The sequence below is a fragment of the Platalea leucorodia genome, assembly GCF_965183815.1.
Source record: "Platalea leucorodia genome assembly, chromosome: 4".
NCBI lineage: Eukaryota > Metazoa > Chordata > Aves > Pelecaniformes > Threskiornithidae > Platalea > Platalea leucorodia.
In genome coordinates, this window is record NC_138826.1 from 19,022,636 (window position 1) to 19,044,301 (window position 21,666).

Sequence of the window (21,666 nt, forward strand, 5' to 3'; positions counted from 1 at the left end):
AACTTCTGGACTGAAATGCTAGCAGGAAGAGGAGGCAGGGAATAACTGGTTTACAGCAAAGAAGGTCTATGGGTGGATCTGTGACGGACTAGCTACTGAAGGCTACGAAAAAAAAAAAAGTACCTGTAAATTGACACCAACTTCTGTGTTGCCGCACAAAAAAAAACCCCTCTCGCTAGTGAAACCCAGTAACTGAAAGGACACAGTGTAAAAACGAGTGCAGATTTTTTTTGTTGCTTTTATTCTTAAGCTGTGTGATTAATCTCTCACAAGTAACCAAGGGAAGAATAAGCATAAGCAACATGAACATTAAGCACAATTCCAGTACTCAAGATACATCACATCTGCCTCTTGGTATACCAAGGTATTAAATTTCATGATAGCTTATATTTTTTTCCTCTTAATTTTTCCGAACTTCTTTGTTTGTAAATGTTTTTAGTTTGCCTCCGTGTCAGTGTATCATCACATACCTACGGTCTTCAAAAATAGTTTAAGTGCTCCCCCTTCAGTTATGCTCTGGAACAACTACTTTTATTTTTAGAATAAATACTACAGGTTCCACATTTAACACACTGAATTTAGAAGACCTCTTGAGACATTTTTAAAATATATATGCATAAGTAAACACAAAGAAGAATTAAGAAAATATGTGCAAAAAATGTGAGAAGACCCTCTATATTGTTTGGAGGCCTATAAATATTTTGTCTTAACATAAATACATAAAGTAGACTCCACTAAAATGACACTAGGTAAAACTTACCTGATCAGTAAAAAGAACTCTTTGCTCTAAGCTACCCCGTGTTCAGCTTTACAGCAGTTTTTCTCAGCTGCAGACCAGATGTAAAAAAACAAGTGGTGCACAGTACCACTGCAAAATGTGGTTTTAAGTAGAGATGAGAGGGGAAGCCAGCAAGATGGAACAAAATGAGTCATATGCGGACAAAGTTCAGCCTAGTTTTTATACACTCACATAAGAACTATCCTAGCTTATTACTTTTGAAGCCAAGATGGACCTTGCTTCCTTTCTAACATGATTAGATTTTGGGTAGCTGAGGAAGAGGATTGCTGGGGAAGAAAAAGTAATGTAAAGCCAACATGCTCAGGAAGGAACGAGGATAAAGACACTGAAGACACAGCACCGAGAGGACTCGGAAGACTTGGCTGAAGCATCATGGCAGGTTGTTCCGCCCTCTCCCATCCTGGTCCAGCACAAGTCCCCCAGCTGGTGCACAGCCAGAGCCACAGGCCAGGCTTGCTGCCCCGGGGAGCTGGTAGCCACTGCCCTTTCTGCCCCAACAGCGAGTGAACTAAGGCCTCATGGAGGGTGGGGAGCCACCCGCCGGGAAGCAACATGAGGGGGCGCTCACCTGCCACCACCCCTCCTTCTATAACCCCGCTTTCACAACGAAGCGGAAATCCCCTCAAAGGGAAAATTGATTATTGCCTCCAAAGGGGAGACAAACAGCGGCCCAGCCCCCTCACGGCGGCCGGCCCCGAGCACGTGCGCTGAGGCAGAAGAACGGGGTGGGCAGAAGAAAGGCCCCATGGCATTGGCCAGACAGGTCACGCGGCCGCCCAAGCCAGCCAATGAGGAGCCTCCTCTCAGGCATTCCGCGGAGAACTCGGCAGCGCCCCCGCCGGCCGTTAACGGCCTCCCCAACGCCGGGCAGCTCGTGCCCCTCCAGCCCCGCCCACGCCTGCTCGCCCCGCCCCCTCTGGCCAGCGTCTTCGCGGAAGCGTTCTTTAACCCCTCCCCCCCGCTTTTGTGACCCGTCGGAGGCGCCGTAGCCCTCGCTTCGACTGTGAGGTGGCCCGGGCGGAAGTGACGATGCCGGAACCGCGGGATTCAAACTCCCGGAAGCGGGGCTGGGTCGCGGCCGGCCGGAGCAGCCGCCGCCGGCGGGCAGCGCCCCCCTTCCCCGCCGTGACCCGGGGCGCTCACAGGCCCGTTTGCTCCCCGTGGCGCGGTCCGAGAGCCGCCAGCAGGAGCCGGGAAGCCCTGCGCTGCCCGTGCTTGACGAAAACCGTGTCAGAAGTCCTCTCCTGCCTGGTGGGAGGGATCGCTGTTCCGTAGCGCCGCGTTTATTTTTTAATAGGTGCTTAAAGATGAATTCCAAGACCGCCAAAGGTATAATTACTGGCAAGTGGGGCTTAAAGTCTGCTAGCTCCAGACCTGAGAATGATCTCGAGAGGTATAAGCAGGAGAACGCAGCCCTCGGGAAATCAGCGGAGGAAATCGTGAAAGGGAAAAGCAAAATGACCGATCCGGAAAGGAAGGGGCTCCTAGAGGTGAGGTGCATGTTCGTACTCGAGCTGACGTTTGTGGTGTCCTAATTGTGCGCGGTTACCATGAGTCTGAGTATGTCTGACTTTGTAAGCAAGATGCCAATCTTTCCTCTTAAAACTTAGTTTACTTTGATGTCGCTGCTGTTTTAGTTTGACGTTTTTGTTCTCAAATATTTTTCAACGATGACTGAACTAATCAAATCACAATCATCTGACAAGGCTGTTAAATACAAAGACTTGAGGCCAGAGGTGCCCATTAGTCCACGAAGACCTGTCCTCGCAGGCTCAACTGCTTGGTTCCAGGGAATTATTCTGAGCATTTCCTGCAAAGAACACTGTGTTTACAAAGAATTGTCTAAGAACATGCCAAAAAGTGCTGAGTATTTGCTTGAACTATATTCTCAAGATCCCACTTGGCTATAGCGGAATAAAACTGTAATTGCTTCACCACACTATTCTTCCATTACAACCGAAGAGCAGAAACTAAGACACTGCAATTTCTGTGCCGTGTAGTCCATTCAAGGTAAACCTGTGGTCGCAGAGAGAGAAGTTCAGGACTTAGTATGTGACCAAATTCAATTTCTTTCAGTTTCTCTGTTATCTTCTGATAACTTGTTATCAGCATGTAGGATTTCAACATCAACCTTTCTCATCGAAAATGAAACGCTATCATAACAGAAATTTACATAGAGCACCAAGGTATCTCAAATGCTATGTAATAATTACCTGTGCTGGAGGCCTACTGAAAAGAGAGTGCCTGTTGAAAATATCTACTAAAGCATATTTTGGAACTAAAAGGCCAGTTAATTTGGAAAACAGGATCCTTCTCCTGAATGCTTTATTATAACTCTTTTGTAACTTTACTTATTGTCATTTAGTTTGCAAGAAGGCTCTGCTGCTTCTCAAAAGCTACTAAATATTCTAACCAACACTAAGAAGTGTGTTGTCAGCCTCTTCACTGGAAGTGTTCAAGAGTTGTTGTGCTGCTTGTGTTTTAAGGTTCATCTATTGTAGTGATCTGTATTCATATACAAAACTGAGTACCTACCAAGTCTGTGAAATTTGGTTCTTTGCACTCTTTCCTTGTTTCATTTACTTCAGACTGTTTTTTACTATCACTTGAAATATTTCAGATGATCACTGTAGTATTGTCTGTTTTGAGTAAAAAGTAATATTCTCAGCTAATTCAAGGCTAAGAGACAACCTTTCAAAGTGAGTATCTTCTCAAACTGTTGTAAACTTCCTAATGCATTTGTTGCATAGACTGACACTTATTAATTTGTGTCACTCTCTTATTCTGTTTCATTTAGAAAATACTTTCCCTTGAAAAAGAAAAAGAAAAACACAACCATCTTCTTGGAGAGAAGGACAAAGAAATCCAAAACTTGAAAGACAAGCTTAGATCCAAAAACAAGAATAGTGAAGTCTCCTTGTTACAAAGTCAACTAGAGGAAAAAACAAAGGAAGCAGAAAGGAGAGAACAGTTATTGCGTTCTCTATCGGAAGAAATGAACCGGTTAAAATGTAATTTATCCACTGTTACTGCAGAATGTTCTGAGCGTGAAAACAGAGCTGCTACTTCTCGGGCATCCCAGGTAAGCACCGACATCTGTTATAAAATAGGATGGATTTTTAATCTTCTTACAAGTTGCACTGCATGCTGAAATATCTTGTTTGAAGAGAGATGATATCCAGATTGAACACTAAATGAAGAACAGTCAGGGAGCACAACTTCAGGCAATGCAGCTGGGGAGGGAATTCTCTAATGCTGTACTGCAAGGTCCCTTTTTCAAGCTCACGTGCAGGTGGTATGACTAGTGGCGCTACGTGAAATGATCCACTGTTGCTTAAGCAGATGTTATGCCCTTCTTGAGTTTGTATGCTCAGTGATTAAATAGACTGAGAAGGCAGCAGTAAGAGACATGGGGCATTAACAAAGACAAACTAAGCTCCTCACCTAATTCAGCTTCAGTCACGAGCTAATTGGTGATGTCAGGATTGGAGGCAGCCGCAGTCCTGAGGGATATAGGTCAGGCGAAGAGTAAAGTCAGGCTGCTGAATTGTAGGAAAGCAGATTTCCAGCTGTTCAAGGAGTTAGTCAATAGGAACCCCTGGGAAACTGCCCTCGGGGACAAGGGAGCAGAACAGAGCTGGTAGATCTTAAAGGACACTTTCCATAGAGCACAAGAGCTCTGGATCCACAGGTGTAAAAAATTGGGAAAGGAAGGCAAGAGACCGGCATGGCTGAGTCGAGACCTGCTGGTCAAACTAAAGGGCAAGAAGGAAATGCACAGGCAGTGGAAGCGGGGACAGGCATCCTGGGAAGAGTATAGGGATGTTGCCCAGTTGTGTAGGGATGGGGTCAGGAAGGCCAAGGTGTGGCTGGAGCTGAACTTGGCAAGGGATGCAACAAATAAGAAGGGCTTCTACAGGTATGTCAGCCAGAAAAGGAAGGTCAAAGAAAGTGTACCCCCCCGATGAACAAGACTGGCAAACTGGTAACAATGGATGAGGAGAAGGCTGCGGTACTCAGCAACTTTTTTGCCTCAGTTTTCACTGGCAGCCTCTCTTCCCACACCTCTTGAGTGGATGGACCACAAGACAGGGACTGTGAGAGCAAAGACCCTCCCACTGTAAGAGAAGTTGAGGCTCATGACCAGCTGAGGAACCTGAACATACACAAGTTTATGGGACCTGATGAGATGCCTCCCAGAGTCCTGAGGGAATTGGCTGATGTAGTTACTAAGCTACTCTCCAAGATATTTGAAAAGTCATGGCAGTCAGGTGAAGTCCCTGGTGACTGGAAAAAGGGAAACATTGCACTCATTTTTTAAAAGGAGGACCCTGGGAACTACCGACCTGTCAGCCTCACCTCTGTGCCTGGGAAGATCATGGAATAGATCGTCCTAGAAGCTATGCTAAGGCACATGGATGACAGGAAGGTGATTTGAGACAGCCAGCATGGCTTCACCAAGGGCAAGTCCTGCCTGACCAACCTAGCCTCCTGTAATGGAATGACTACATCAGTGGATAAAGGAAGAGCTACTGATGTCATCTATCTGGACTTCTGTAAGGCCTTTGACATGGTCTCCCACAACATAATTCTCTCGAGATTAGAGAGACATGGACTTGATTGGTAGACTGTTCGGTGGATGAAGAATTGATTGGATGGTCACATCCAGAGGGTAGTGGTCAACGGCTCAATGTCCAGATGGAGACCAGTGACAAGTGGTGTCCCTCGGGGGTCTGTACTGGGGACAGTGCTGTTTAATATCTTCATCAGTGACATAGACAGCAGGGTCGAGTGTACCCTCGGCAAGTTTGCAGGTGACACCAAGCTGAGTGGTGCAGCTGACACGCCTGAGGGACAGGACACCATCCAGAGGGACCTGGACAAGCTTGAAAAGTGGGCCTGTGTGAACCTCATGAGGTTCAACAAGGACAAGTGCAAGGTCCTGCACCTGGGTCAGGACAATGCCCGGTATCAGTATAGGCTATGGGGATGAAGGGATTGAGAGCAGCCCTGCCAAGAAGGACTTGGGGGTACTGATAGATGAAAAGCTGGACATGAGCCGGCAATGTGCTCTCACAGCCCAGAAAGCCAACTCTATCCTGGGCTGCATCAAAAGAAGTGTGGCCAGCAGGTCGAGGGAGGTGGTTCTGCCCCTCTACTCCGCTCTGGTGAGACCCCACCTGGAGTGCTGCATCCAGCTCTGGGGTCTTCCGCACAGGAAAGACATGGGCCTGTTGGAGTGGGTACAGAGGAGGGCCACAAAAATGATCAGAGGGATGGAGCACCTCTGCTATGAGGAAAGGCTGAGAGAGCTGGGGTTGTTCATCCTGGAGAAGAGAAGGCTGCGGGGAGACCTCATTGCAGCCTTCCAGTACTTCAAGGGGGCCTACAAGAAAGACAGGCACAATCTTTTTAGCAAGACCTGCTGCGACAGGACAAGGGGTAATGGTTTTAAACTAAAAGAGGGTGGATTTAGACTGGATACAAGGAAGAAATTTTTTACAATGCGGGTGGTGAAACACTGGAACGGGTTGCCCAGAGAGGTGGTAGATGCCCCATCCTTGGAAACATTCAAGGCGAGGCTGGATGGGGCTCTGAGCAACCTGCTCTAGTTGTAGGTGTCCCTGCCAATTGCAAGGGGAATGGACTTGATGACCTTTAAAGGTCCCTTTCATCCCAAAGCATTCTATGATTGAGAGAGGTGCCTGTAAGTCTTTTCCAGCTTTTGACCTGAAGATGGTGCTGGTTCCCCATGCTCTGCTGGTTCCCTATGCTCTACAGGGAAGTTGAGTATTATAGAAATCCAGCTTTAGCCAAATACATAGCCAAATATCTTAATCTACTAATTTTCAATGATAATACATATATGTATCACTTCTAATAATGGAGTATCTTGTGAAATACCACTTTAAATGCAATGTGTTTATTTTCAATTTCAAGAGACTGAACTTTGTTAGAGAATTTTAAATGTATGTTAATTCAACAGATTTCAATGATATTATTGTCAATGAACTATGAAAATATCTTTTAGTTTAAAATCAGAATTTTCTTTTAAATTTTTTACTGACTTATCAACAGAGGACAACAAAATTTGACTGAGGTTTTGACTGGATGTCTTGGAAAACTTGAGAACAAGTCTAGCGATGCTGCTTGAAACTGCTAGGTGGCCTATGAGCAGCAGGTATACTCTGAAATGGAAACAACAGCTGTATGACACAATTTTGAGAAAGTCTTCACCGAGACAAGAGTTCTAATCTTTATAGAAATAGGAATGAGCAATTGTAGTGTCTCTAAATCCAATTTTTATTAGGAAGTGCTAAAGTTCAATAATTGTATTCAAAGATCTCCTGTATTTTTTCAGCTATAAAGCATGTTCTAAATCAAGTTCCAAAAAACACAGGAAAACTTTGGAAAAATGTAGCTTGGATTTGTGTAGTAAACTATATTTTTTATTTCCTTTATTTCCTTTCTTAGTTCCCTCTGACTTATATCTACACAATTTCAAAAACCTATCATGCAGTTAGTAAACATGTCAGATTATGAAAGAAGTGTAACTGTTTAAATGCTATTTAGTTTTAGATGGGTCTAAAGAACTCTCCAACTCATACTTTAAGCACTCTGCTGTGGATTAGATGTCAGAAAACCAGTAGTCAGCATGTCCTTATGGTTCCAGACAGGCTTGCATGGTTTCCCAGATGTTTATAATCCTCCTGTTATCCCAATGAAGTTGTCAAGGTCTCTAGCTTTCCCCAACAACTCCTGTAGGTCTAGCTTATTGTCAAACGTATGAGGATACGAAAATAGAACAAACACTTAACTTCTTTGTGTATTTAATTAATACCCTAAATATCTTCTTTTTTCAGAAGCTCTCCTGCACCCATCAGGTCTTCCAAGATAGCAGTTCAGTAGAAGACACATGATATTCTTCTTAGGAAATGTTTTAATGTAACTATGAGTTGCAGAGTTATAGAGTAAATTAAATGTAAATCTTTGTCCTGTATCTTCCAGGAGACTTTATTTTAAATCTATGAAATGGTTTTCTCCATAACTTAGATCCTTTTTTAAAAAAGAAGACTATAAAGATCTTTAAACACAAAAGGCACATGTACATGTATGCATCTGTTTTCCATTTTTAAAATATTCTTATGCTTTTTATGTGAGATTAATAGTTATACAGGACTAGCTTTACTGTTTCAGCCATCTATTTTAAAGAACACTAACAGGTGGTTCTTTGTCTGCAGGAAGTTGTAATAAACAGCACTGGATCACCGACTAATCTTTATGAAGTTGAAAAACAACTGAAAGATGTAAGTTTCATGTACAACACTGCAAGTATAGATCACCTGTATTAAGATGCATAAGAATGTAAATTATCACCATGTACATTTTTGGGCAGTATGGGACCTCAGAGGGTATGTTTCCCTCTAAAATATAATACCTAAAATTATTTTGTGACAAGACAATAATTTAAATTAAAAAAAGACTTGCAAAAAAAAGACAATATTTCCATCATTTTTTAAAAACCTTGCTTGGAACATCAGAACAAAGTGGTTGCTGACAAAACAGGAGCCCCAAGTAACCTGGTCTGACCTCGGAGCTGACACTGCCTGGGACAGCATGAGGCTGGATTAGAAACCTCCTGAGGTCCCTTCCAACCTGAATAATTCTATGATGCAATCAGATACAAAATCCATATCCTTGTTCTTACAAACTTCAAGTTGCAATGATACAGTTTTAGTTTATTCCTTTTTCAAGATCTGTTATTTTATTTTATATTTAAGATTGAAAGGTTAATTCTTCATAATCTGGGCATGACTCATGAAAGCCTTTGGTTTTGTCATTTTCCTGTTCCAAGAAATAAACCAATCAGTGTTTAATATTGCTGCAATTTTAACTTATGCTCAACAACCTGGCTTATCTTTCCAAATGAAGATGGGTTTTATTTATTGTACAGAGAAGATTACTACAATTTGCAGCAGAATTAACTAGCTTATCTTTAAACTGTTTAATATATAACTTTTAACATTTTTAAGATGACTAATGCTTTTAAAATCTGAAATTACCAGAGGCTTTTTTGTTGTTCTTCTGTTCCTTTTCCTGAAGGCTCTTGAGAAAAACCAACAGTGGCTACTGTACGACCAGCAACGTGAAGCATATGTCAGGGGACTGCTTGGAAGGATCTTTGAACTTGAACAGAAGTCAGAAATAGTTAGCCAACAAGAATCTAAAGAATTCAGTTCAGAAGGTATCGACTTTATTTTTTCCCCACAAGTGACCCAAACCATAATTATCTATAGAGTAAGTTTTCTGAAAACAAATTATAGCACAATTAAACAAGATCAAGACTTTCTTCTCAACATTTTGGTTTCTTAATGGTAAAACTTGGTTAAGTAAAATTTTTTTGCTTCCTGTTATCTAGCTACATTACTTCATCGACAGTATTTCATGTTCTTATCTACTTCAAAGATGGTTTTTAACAGCCTTGACGCTGTATTAGCAACCTCTCTGTTTGCAGAAAGTGTCGAGGCAAATATATGTATGTCTCCCATCCTTCAAAGTACACTTTCAACCTACATAATGGAAGCATTAAGGATTTACTAACTAGGCGTAGATCAGGGGGTTTAATTTTTTTTTTTCCTCAAAATAAATATTATAAAAATGACTCAAGACTGCCACGTTCTTTACTTACCTGAACAGTTCTTGCAGGGCATGAAAACCTGTGGTAGGTTTTGGCACCTGTCCAGAAGTGTGTTTCGCAATATGGATCTGGCCACCTCTAGCTCACTTCCGTGCTTTGCAGTTCCTCAATAATGAGCACCCTCTCAGTACCATGCATTCAGATTGACTTGAGCTGTGCTTGATCAGCATGTGGAATAAAATTAAAATCATGTTAAACATAAGAACCAGAAGGAGTTGGCTTGCTTTTCTTATCATCAATTTATTAATTTCACATATGCTGCAACTGACCTGCGAGGTAAATTCATTAAATAGCATCATCTGGAGTAAGAGTATGCCCACAGATATTTTACTACTTAGTAATTCATGTGTAGTGCTTTGGTTTCTGTATTACTGCTTGAAACTTTATGGAAAACAGTAAAATATCATAATCTTGTTTTGGTGCTGTTCAGAAATCTATGAACAGTATTTTAGAGGCAGACTGGAGTAGCTCACCAGGAAATGTAACTCAGTTACTGCAGTCAAAGCTTGGTTGGCAGACTACCCAGGAGACTAGGAGTGACACTAGGAGTAAGGGTATAACAAAGTTCCCTTCTTCAGGCAGCTAGATAGTAGCAGAGATCCAAGTTCCTAAGAACCTAGCTATACATGTTGAAAGCAGATATGACAACTTTTTCCAAGGAAAAACTTGGTATCTTTGTGAAGATCTCACCACCCTATAAAGGAGTATTGCTAATGAGAAGGTAAGGCTTAGCTCAAAGTCTAGGGGAAGGAGAACAGTCAAGCAAGAAACTTTCCCTAGCAAATTACACTTCGAAGAATGAGGGGAAGCCTTCAATAGGAAAAGTATCAAAGTCAAGAAACTTACAGTGCCAAAAATCGGCAAAGCCTGTGAAATTCTGCATTCCTTGTTCTGCTTTTAGGTATATTTTGTATTACTAATGAGTTTCTACAGACTGCCTCTTCTTTTTTTTTTTTTTTTTTTTTTCCCCTTACTTACTAAACTTTTCTTGGGTCAACAAGCAGAAATTTTTCAAACTCTGGTTTAAGTAACAGTCACTTGCCAAGAAGCAGGCATTTTTTAATCAAAAAAACTACCCTAGCCCCTTTTAGTTGCAATTTAGAAGTAAATGATAGTCTGCAAAAGACAACGGATAACAAAAGACAACCAAATGGCTTTGGTTAACAATGGTGAAGTAGAGCCCATCAGATTCCCCAGGGTATCTCTGGGAAGGGAGTAATGCCAGAACCTTGGCTGAGGAGCCTAAATCTGGAAGTGAGAATCCAGCGTCTTTGGGCCTTGATTCCCATGCGTCAGTGTAATGCATGAGGCCGTATAAGAACTACGTGCAGGTCATGGAGCTTGTGTAGTCAGGGTAAAGGATACAATATTGCTGTATGGGTTAGTGAAGGAAGTGGCTGTAGCACAGAATACTATACACAAGCCAAGTTCCAGTTTTCCAGTAACTATATTGGGAAGGAGACTTTACTGCATTAGAAGTATTGAAATCTGTTTTAACTAAAGTTTGGTGCCAATGTGAGCTGTGTAATAGCCTAGAATGTCAATTTCTATCAATATACCTTAAAATGCTGTCAAAGATTTGGTGTTCTGATTTTGAAGTGATTCCCCCCCACACACATTACTATCTCAATTATTTCTGACTCATTAAGGTCATCTACAAGAGGAAAAGCAAAAATATTATGACCAGCTGTTACTAACTGCTAAGAGTGATCTTGAGACTGAAAGATGCACTGTAACCCAGCTGAGATCTGAACTTAACGAATTCAAGAAGAAGTATGAAGAAACACAACGAGAAATAACGAGTTTAAGTGCCTTATTGCAGTCGCAACAGGTTGCTGAAATAAAGACTCTAGAAAATGAAAATAAAATGAAAGGAGAGAAAGTGCAGAGACTAAAACAAGAAAATGAAACTATTAAAGGACAGCTCAGAGAAGAAAAGAAAAAGTCTGAAGATCTTCTGTGTCAGGTAAGTGGATGCATTTGGAGGTTTAAGATGATTAGCAAAGAACCAAGAGAGCTGAAAAGTCATACTTAATCAGAAGGGACCATCACTCGCTTGCTCTGGTAACTGTTCCTTACATATACCTATCCTTGTGGTTAAAACTGAATTCTTCCTTTAATATATTGGCTTGAATCAAAATCCAAACTTTTGTGAAATTTCCTTGTTTAAACAAGGAACTTCTTTGTTCACTGATTTTGCTGGTCTTGTGGGACACAAGGGAGAAGTGAGACAATACTTCATTGATTCTACTCTAGTTCATCCTCAAGGCTAATAGCAAATGAGAACAGGAAAAGGTAAAAAATCAAATACAGGCTATCTTATTATGCAGTCCCAACTATGGAATATCACTGATGTTTGCTGTCACCTGGCTGCTACCAATACCCATGTGGGCTTGTAGTTTCATACTTACTGGATAAGCAGCTGTGTCCCTGGATGGTGCCCCCAGCCAACCATTGTGGCCACGCAGCTGGATTTTGCTTGTTCTCCCATTCAGATGAGTTGCTGCATTTGGTTCTCTGTATGATGCCACGGATAAGAAGTATGCAGGCACACCTGAGTACTAGAAAGCAATGGCTAGATAAGCAAGGGAAGGGATGGACCTTAGGTTGTGACTGTCTTGAAGACTGCTATGGTAGAAACCACTGAGAAGAGTTCTGTAATTCCCTATAAAGCCTAAAAAGTACCTCTCAGGCAGGCTGTTCAATACATGTGGTTTACGCTGTTGCCACATCTGTTCTGTTGCTTTCACATCAGATTCTACTTGTTTGCAGGGCTTGCTCATCTCACAGAGAGCACTGTGATGTTCATATGTGTAGTTCTTAATTCCTCCTTGTTTTTTGAGCCCAATGACTTTAACCACTCTGGCTGATCAGAGGCAGGGGAAGACATGTATGTGCTATATGTTTGTATTTAAAAATATTCTGTTCTTACCTCCTTTTGTTTGGAATACTCATGAGGACTTGCCACTTCCCCCACATGGAGAGTTACAGTGGTGTCTTGGAATATTCCTGTCAGCATGGTGATGCTAACAAAAAAAAAAACCCTGTTGTTTCTTCTTCTGGACATGAAATCATGACCACGTATCTGCTGTAGACAAACTGGAAAGTCCTCCTTGAAGGACTGTCCTCAGGGCATCCAAATAAGATAGACTTGCTACTTGGAGAAGTTTGTGGTCAATAACAAAGCAATGTAGAACTGAAATTTGAAATATAAGAACAAAATTTACTAGGCACCAAAGTAAGCTAAAACCAGAACAACAGTTTAGCGCTCTAAACAGAGTCTGGTTCTCACTGGTTAATAATGAAAGGTTGTTTTGTTGTTTTTTTTTTTTTTTAATTGGGTTTGGCTGTTGCATAACAGGCATATTTTTCTGTTGGCGTTGGAATATAAAAGTTTACTTCGATCCCTTTTTAGATTCATTATTTAAGTTCATTAACTGTTGTATATGGAAGTTCTTTATTACAAATGTTTTTCTGCCTTGTAGGTGCAACTTCTTCGTAAATCATTGCTTAAACAGCAGGAGGAACACACTAGGATAGCTTTGTTGGAACAACAGGTACCGAATTATATACTGAGATGTCGATACTTAATCTGTATTATGCACAAAGGCTTTCTAGACTAACTTTTCAAATTTAAGAATAAGTAGTATATTAAATAAAGTAATTAGACATGAATATTGAACTGTGAATAACCTGATGCTTTTAAAAATTTTGATGTGTCTGTCAAAAGGAAAATCTGTAACATTTTACAGATAAGAGGGTGTGATCAAACCTGATGCTATTTTCTCTGCAATCACTTGTTCAACTGTACAGCGTCAGATTAGATATGGGAAAAATCCTAAAATCAATCAGCTCATTGAAGTTTTGTAATATACACTTGATAAAGTTATACAAATAACTGCATTGCCATCTTCTCCATTTTCTTTATTTTTTCCAAGTACATTCTTACAGATCTAATTGATGTTATTGGGGGAAAAAAGTTACATTTATTTGCTAAGCTTAGGTGTACAGCGTTACCCATCATTTCTGTCCAAATTGCCTTGCTACAAGAAAGATCCTGGAGTAGAAACTCTCATTTTTAATGAGAACTTGCACTATATGCTTTTCTATAAAATGTTCACTTTAAGATTGCAAGACAGCTTTAAATACCCCCCAACTAAAATAACTTCAAACTCCATCTCTACTAAGGGAGAAGACATTTGTAATTGGGCACGTATGAATTTCACTGATGGTGAAAGCAACAAGTGATTCTTTTTTTTTTTTTTTTTAAATACCATTTTAGGATATGATAGCAGAGTAAAAATTACTTTAAATATATAAAAGGGAAACGTTTTTCTCCCCTCCACCACCCCCCCTCCCTACTTAATTCTGACTTTAATTCTTTAATTTTCCCTTTGGGGGGTTGCCAGATCCAGATATGCACCACAGACTTTGAGAGTGAAAAGCTTGATCGCCAGAACTTGCAGCATCAGTTAAACAAAGTCCTTGAGGAACTGCGCAAGGCCAGGGAGCAAATAACCCGTCTGGAACCTCTGGTATGTACTGAATAACTTGCAGGTGAATTTAGTCAGGGATTTTTTTCACTTTGGGATCTTATTTCAAGCATAGTGAGTCTTCTGTTAATGTCATCAGATATTCACTGTACAACCTTAAATCCTTTAGGTCTGCGGCCCCAAGGTGCAGAACCCTATGTCAACTAGCTAGGCATCATTTTTTTTTCTACAGCATGCATGGAGAACTTGTATTGCAGGAGATCCACAATAGTCAGGTTCCAGAGCAGGGAACATAACTATTTTGCATCGCAATATGTACCTAGTTTTGTCTGTTGCACAATGACAAAGCTGCAGTATGCTTCTGCTCAGACTTGCTGCTAGTGAAGAGGATACAATCTGTAAATACAGAAGTTGAATTCCTCCCCCACCTCCACCTGATACAGGATAGGTGGGTCGTTAAAACATGGGTTTGTCATTTCCAAAAAGACAAGCTCCCTACTACAATGAAAAAGGACATTTGTATTGTGAGGGCCATGGTCTGTTTGCTGCTTATTATATAAGTCCAAAGAAAGTCACTGTTGTGGTTTAACCCCAGCCAGCAACTAAGCACCACACAGCCGCTCGCTCACTCCCCACCAGTGGGATGGGGGAGAGAATCAGAAGGGTAAAAGGGAGGAAACTCGTGGGTTGAGATAAGAACAGTTTAATAATTGAAGTAAAACAAATTAGAACAGTTAAATAGGCAAAGCAAAAACCGTGCACGCAAACAAAACAAAACAAGGAATTCATTCACTACTTCCCATCGGCAGGCAGGTGTTCAGCCATCCCCAGGAAAGCAGGGCTCCATCACGCGGAACGGTTACTTGGGAAGACAAACGCCATCACGCCCAATGTCCCCCCTTCCTTCTTCTTCCCCCAGCTTATATACTGAGCATGACGTCATATGGTATGCAATAGCCCTTGGGCCAGTCTGGGTCAGCCCTCCCCCCGGCTGTGCCCCCTCCCAGCTTCTTGTGCCCCCGGCAGAGCAGGGGAAGCTGAAAAGTCCTTGACCAGTGTGAGCGCCACTTAGCACCTATTCAGAGACAGCTTAGCACTACTCAGCAAGAACCAAAGCATCAGTGTATCATCGACATTGTTCTCATTCTAAACCCAAAACACAGCCCCATACCGGCTACTAAGATGAAAATTAACTCTATCCCAGCCGAAACCAGGACAGTATCCACCCCTTATTCCATACCGTTTACATCATGCTCAGGTCCCACATTATCCAATACATTCTCTTTAACCACCACCCCTGTTGTCCCAAAAATGTCCATTGAGCTCATTTAGTCCATGACTTTGGGCTCCATCTGTGATAGTGGTCACTCAGGACAGGAGAGGTGGTGTGTTGCGTGGAGTTATTGGGCAGCAAAGCCAGCTCAGGTCAGGTCACTGCTGCACTTGCACTGCTTTTTGTAAGGCTTCTCTTCCATTGGTTCAGGTGGTTCCTGCTATGGTAATTCCTATAACATGCAACTCAGATCATGGGTTACAACAATTTAAAGGTATTTCCATCACAATCTCCACCCCTGGCCCCTTTGGGCCAGGTTTAACATTGCAATGAACTCCTCCCCTTACTCCTAGCCTGGCTAGCAACAAGGCGTTCCTGATATAGTAATTCCCATAACGTGCAACTCAAATCCCGGGTCACAACAATTTAAAGGTATTTCCATTATAGTCTCCACCCCTGGCCCCTTTGGGACAGGTTATAGGGTTTAACACTGCAATGGAGTCCTCCCCTTGCCCCTGCTCCGGCGTGGGGTCCCTCCAACAGCACAGTCCATGAACTTCTCTAATGTGAGTCCTTCCCACGGGCTGCAGTTCTTCACTAACTGCTCCAGCGTGGGTCCCCCACAGGGTCACAAGTCCTGCCAGCAAACCTGCTCCAGCGTGGGCTCTTCTCTCCACGGGTCCACAGGTCCTTCCAGGAGCCTGCTCCAGCACAGGCTTCCCATGGGGTCACAGCCTCCTTCGGGCATCCACCTGCTCCAGCATGGGGTCCTCCATGGGCTGCAGGTGGATCTCTGCTCCACTCTTAACTTCCATGGGCTGCTCTGACACGGGATTATCCACGTCCACAGACGCTTTGGGGTGTCGTGCTCCCGCAGGAACTCGTCCACAGGTCACAGTCCCTTCGACTCGAGTTGACACTGGAGTTCCAGCCTGTCCAGTACAGCAGCACAGAAAAACAGCGATGCCCTGGCCATCTGCCAGCCCGGGTACGTGGCCATTGCTGTTACCAAAATGTTCCCAGGCACAACACAGTAAGATGACTCTAACATACAGTAAGGCAAGCAAGCCCCATGGCAAGCACAGAAGCCTGCCGATTAACAGCTAAACAGCACTAACAGCTATAAATTCGATCTAGCGCATTCCAATTAAAACTGTTGTTATCTCGAACCCTTCGAGCCCCACGTTGGGCGCCAAAAAGGACTGTCGTGGTTTAACCCCAGCCAGCAACTAAGCACCACGCAGCCGCTCGCTCACTCCCCACCAGTGGGATGGGGGAGAGAATCGGAAGGGTAAAAGGGAGGAAACTCGTGGGTTGAGATAAGAACAGTTTAATAATTGAAGTAAAACAAATTAGAACAGTTAAATAGGCAAAGCAAAAACCGTGCACGCAAAACAAAACAAGGAATTCATTCACTACTTCCCATCGGCAGGCAGGTGTTCAGCCATCCCCAGGAAAGCAGGGCTCCATCACGCGGAACGGTTACTTGGGAAGACAAACGCCATCACGCCCAATGTCCCCCCTTCCTTCTTCTTCCCCCAGCTTATATACTGAGCATGACGTCATATGGTATGCAATAGCCCTTGGGCCAGTCTGGGTCAGCCCTCCCCCCGGCTGTGCCCCCTCCCAGCTTCTTGTGCCCCCGGCAGAGCAGGGGAAGCTGAAAAGTCCTTGACCAGTGTGAGCGCCATTTAGCACCTATTTAGAGACAGCTTAGCACTACTCAGCAAGAACCAAAGCATCAGTGTATCATCATCGACATTGTTCTCATCCTAAACCCAAAACACAGCCCCATACCGGCTACTAAGATGAAAATTAACTCTATCCCAGCCGAAACCAGGACAGTCACCTAGATTTGAGCCCTAGACTTAATGGACAATTTTGTAGGGAAGGATTAAGTATTAAGCAAGCCATTGATCTGTTTTGCTCTGTCATATCCAGGATTGCCCTGGTCTTGAGCAGAAATGCATTGTGACTGTTGGTGCTTCTGGAACTTTACAATAAGGTATCATATAAGATTAGGTGATAGCTGAACAGGATTGTCAAAACTGCATTTCTGGACTTAATTAAATGAGGTTCAAAATGGAAATCAGATATCTGTATCCTTCATTAGATCAGGTCTGGGGCCGCTGTGCTCTTTACAGAGAAGATAAATGTAAAAGTTCCTAACAAGTTGCAGATGAGAGGAATTCTGTGACTCTGCCAGACTGCTCTCCCTCTTAGCTGTATGCAACTTGGAAGTATTTTCTCAAATGAGGAAGGGAATGGAATGAATTCTGAGATAATGATGTTCTTCAATCATGCATTGCCCCTGGGAAAGCTTTGCTTGCTAGGATCGCAGTTGCTGCTGCTGCCAGGGGAGGCCACTGGAAAACCTTCTCTCTGCTGGCAGCAGAGCAGAAGTTTGGGCAGAGCAGGAAAGTTACAGCTTTGAGTTTCTCTGTGCTAAGAAGCTGGAGGAGCAGTTGTCAAATAGACAACCAGGTGCCTTTTACAGTTAGGAACAGCCTTCACGCACAAACTTCACGCATGGGATCAGGAGGAGAAGAGAAAATTACGGCCGAGTTTTAGGGAAGGTAACTATGTATGCCCTACGTAGAGGGGACTGAGGCATCATTTTATTAAGGAAAGATAGTGTGTGAGTGGCTAGGAAGATGGCTGGGGAAGGATCCTCAGTCAGACATTGTGGGAAACCTGTCTTAAACAGTCTGCAGAAAAGCTACCTGCAATCTAATTTAAATGTGGTGTTGAAATTGTAGAACAGAAATTGTTATTAACACTAGTAGCGTAACTGCATTTAGCCATCTTTAAAATTCTACCCTTAGAGCTGTAACACACACAAGTCTTGTGTGCCATCAAACCTTAATATTTTTTCCTACGGTATTTGATCAGTGCACCTATGCCCCAATCTTACACTAAAGCTTCTCCTTTTCCAGAAACTCCAGGAATCTGGGCATTTGGAACCACAAGAAGATTTGCAAGCTGTGTTTGAAGAGAAGCTGACCATGTACGACAGAAGTCCTTCCCTGAAACATTCAAGCCTTCTTGATGAAAGTTTTCTGGAGTGTCCCAGATGTAAAGAGCAGTATCCAACAAGCCAGCATAGAGAATTACTAGCACATATTGACTTTTGTACAGCATGAGCTCCAAATGGACTTACTGTATTTGCTTTATACACACTGCCAATATGCTTTTCTACAAAGGCAAAAGATCTTTTTAAAGCTTTTTTCTTAAGGTTGTATAAAGGACTACTAGTTTTATAATTCAGTTCCACAACAACATTATACTAATTTATTTGGCCTCAAATATTTTACCTGACGTTTTGCAAAAAACAGCTACTGCATTTTTGGTTGCAAATGGAAATATTTTTAAAATTAGGAATATCTTAAAATAGTGAACTACTGACTTATTTTTTTGCACTATTAAAAATGAGAACAGTAAAAGCACACCTATTGTGTCAGACTTTATTTTAATGTTTGGCCTATCCAGTTCTTGATTGGTAGATCCTGATGTTTGTGCTTGTACCTTAACTGACAGTAATAGCTGCAAAAGATGTTTGGCCCTAGTAGGTGCACTATATATATATATATTTATATATACATGGGGGGGGTGTGTGTGTGTATATGTATAGTGTATGTATACACATATTACATATATATCTCACATATGTGTGTAATGTATCACCATCTTGATACATTAAAACTCAGGAAGGTCATTTTAAGAGGTCTTTGCTGCTTAAGATTCATGTTGAAAAACATCAGTCGTAAGTAGCTTTTTTTCCTGAATGACAGTCGGGGTGACTTAGAGTTCATATAAAAATGCTGACCAAGGTTTAAGCTCTTCTCAAAAAAAATGTCATTGGGAAAACAAACTTCCTAGCAAATACAAACTTCCTTGGTACTGAAAAGATTACATTTCAGACAACATCAGAGACAATTTTCGAAGTTTGGATATAGAATTATGCTGAAGTAAACTTGTTTGCACTTCTGTATTTTAGAGGTTAAAGTTGGGAAATGTCAGTTATTCAATCTGTTACATTTGACAAATGTCCCAGTTTCAAAGTGCAGTGTTTAATAAATTGCTCTAGTGGATTTGAAGTGTCACTGTGTTTTGCTATTAAAACAGAAAACAAGCGAGCAATAAATTCTTGCAACAAATTAGAAACTGGCAAAAAATTCCCTTATGGATTTGCAATCACAGTGTTATTTTCCTCTAGCGCCTAGTGTAAACCTGGATCTGTTGCTAGCATTTTGCTCCTTGCACCTGTTAAGTCCAACAAGCAGTTCCTTCCACAAAAATTATTAAAGTGAGGAAATTTTACAAAGATACACTAGCTAAGGTAAATTTGCTTCTTTTACAAGTTTATGGTTTGCCGAGGACAGTGAAATACCCAAGGTCTACCCTTCTCTGGTATACTGCTGCTGAGTGCTAGTTAGTATTAGATTTTTCCATCACACTTTGCTGCAAAACTGCGTCCATTTACCTTATAACATTCACCCTCATATCTGATGGTCAAACATTATTCTTAAATATGAGGGTGTTTTCCAAGTTGTTTTCAATAACTGTTATAGTATCAAGTGATGTTGTTATCAATTAAATACAGTGTTTGCGAGACAAAGAAAATGTTAAAAGCTATTATCTTTATATCTGAAATTCTTTGCCAAATCTATTGTATTAGCCACTACCTATCTACTTTTCAATTTGACCGACCATGTCTCAGGGTAATCTTTGTGTTTGGCAATTTGCTCAATTGTAGCAACAGGTTTTCTGCCCAAAGATATGATGAACTAATGAGTAAAACAGAAATTATGCCTCAGAATCTCATGGTTTTGCTATGAGGGAAATTGTCTTCATTTCATGTCTTTCTTTCTAAACATCTTTTAAATTCAGGATAACAACTATGCTTTTCATTGCAGCCTAATAATTTTAATCTCTAATTGAACTACTTTTGGAAGTTTTAGTTGTCTTTTAACAACACACTAATCAGCTAGTATTTTACTCCCAGTTGCATACTCAGCACAGTTTCTGCAAAAGGAAATTCTGATCTTTTATGTATTATAGATGAAATAAGTTTGCCTGCTACAGGTCAGCAATCTTCTCTTCAGTAGTTCTGAGGCTTTCTTAAATTAGCATAAAACACTTTCTCATTAGAAGCTGGTACTGTAGAGGGAGACTCATAAAGTTGATAATGTGGTAACCTTTAAAAAGTTTCGTTCATTCCAGCACCTCTTCTGAACTTTAACAATGCATTTAGTCCTGCTTGCTAAATATTAGACCTAAGCACAAAAAAACCTTACTGATAAATTTATACATGACATCAGTGTGGTGTATGTTGAAAACCACCAAAATGACACTGTAGTGCATCAAAAGACCTATTTTGAAGGCAGAACCACAAATATTATTGTCATCACTTACATGTGACTAAAACCAACTATAAAACTCCAACTCCATAAAGCACGCAGATCATATCACTGCTTTTTTTCACTCTTCAGAAGCTAAGGAGACCGAAAGTTATTATTTATCCTAAAAGTAAATGAACAAGAAAAGGGTCTGCTACTCCTCTCTCTAGTTAAATGCAGGAAAGAGAGGTTTGTGCTTAATGAGCTCATCTTAATGCTAAGATTTAGCTGTAAGTTTACTTCTTTGTAGGTCAGGAAGTAATTAAAAAAAAAAAAAAGCTATTATTTCAAGCGCTTTGTATTTACAATTTCAGTAGCCTTTTTCTGAGTTATGTCCATTTCAACTAATTGTATTTCAACCTAGCAGAAATCCTGTGCAAGTCTGCATCATTTGAAGATGTTAGACTAGGGAAACTTCTGGATTAATACAGGCGTTCACCAATACTAGCATATTTATAAATCCTGGCTTTCACATACAGTGTTCTTTGTAAACAGCAAGTGAATTAAGTGGTTTCGATGCAATGCGGTGCGGTTGGAAAGACAGCTAAACTGTGCATAACAACTGACTTCTTTTACACAAGGAGAGCTTCCTGGGAAACAGTAGCAATTGAAATTTTTCTTATAGCAAATGGATCAACTTCTAATCATTTCCTTGCTTGTGCAGCTTTCTCTCTTCATTTTGACAACCATCTTTCACACAGTTATTTGCCATGTGCCAATAACTGTACTACAGGCATTTAGGCAAACTATACAATAAACCACTTATGTTTAACTATGCAGATAAAAAGTGGCAGGGAGGCGTAGTGCCAGTTGCGCTGTAAAAGAATCATGCTGAACAGCACAAATATTTACAGACAATGGGATGTCACTGTTCACCTGGCAAAGAACACTAACATAAATGGTGCAGTGTCTTCAAGAAAACTAGGGGGGAAAATTGCTCTTGTGATAGCTCCATAACAAAGCAGAGAGAGCTGGGAGTTTACAAGCGATGAAAATGTAGCAGC

The 21,666-nt window shown here is 41.5% G+C and overlaps 1 protein-coding gene across 1 annotated transcript; it reads left to right on the plus strand.

Annotated features, from left to right (window-relative positions):
- The first annotated feature begins 1,867 nt into the window (after positions 1-1,867).
- On the plus strand, positions 1,868-18,536 carry CEP55 (centrosomal protein 55). Its single transcript, XM_082308558.1, has 8 exons — positions 1,868-2,289; positions 3,597-3,881; positions 8,041-8,106; positions 8,903-9,044; positions 11,147-11,463; positions 12,983-13,054; positions 13,907-14,032; positions 18,200-18,536. The coding sequence occupies exons 1-8, from the start codon at positions 2,107-2,109 to the stop codon at positions 18,404-18,406; spliced, it is 1,398 nt and encodes a 465-aa protein (XP_082164684.1). The 5' UTR covers positions 1,868-2,106; the 3' UTR covers positions 18,407-18,536.
- Positions 18,537-21,666: the final 3,130 nt, after the last annotated feature.

Excerpts from the sequence above, each read along its gene's own strand:
- CEP55 (XM_082308558.1), top strand. The coding sequence starts at position 2,107 with ATGAATTCCAAGACCGCCAAAGGTATAATTACTGGCAAGTGGGGCTTA. Across the intron at positions 2,290-3,596 it reads AAAGGAAGGGGCTCCTAGAG|AAAATACTTTCCCTTGAAAA; the intron begins GTGAGGTGCATG and ends TGTTTCATTTAG. Across the intron at positions 8,107-8,902 it reads TTGAAAAACAACTGAAAGAT|GCTCTTGAGAAAAACCAACA; the intron begins GTAAGTTTCATG and ends CTTTTCCTGAAG.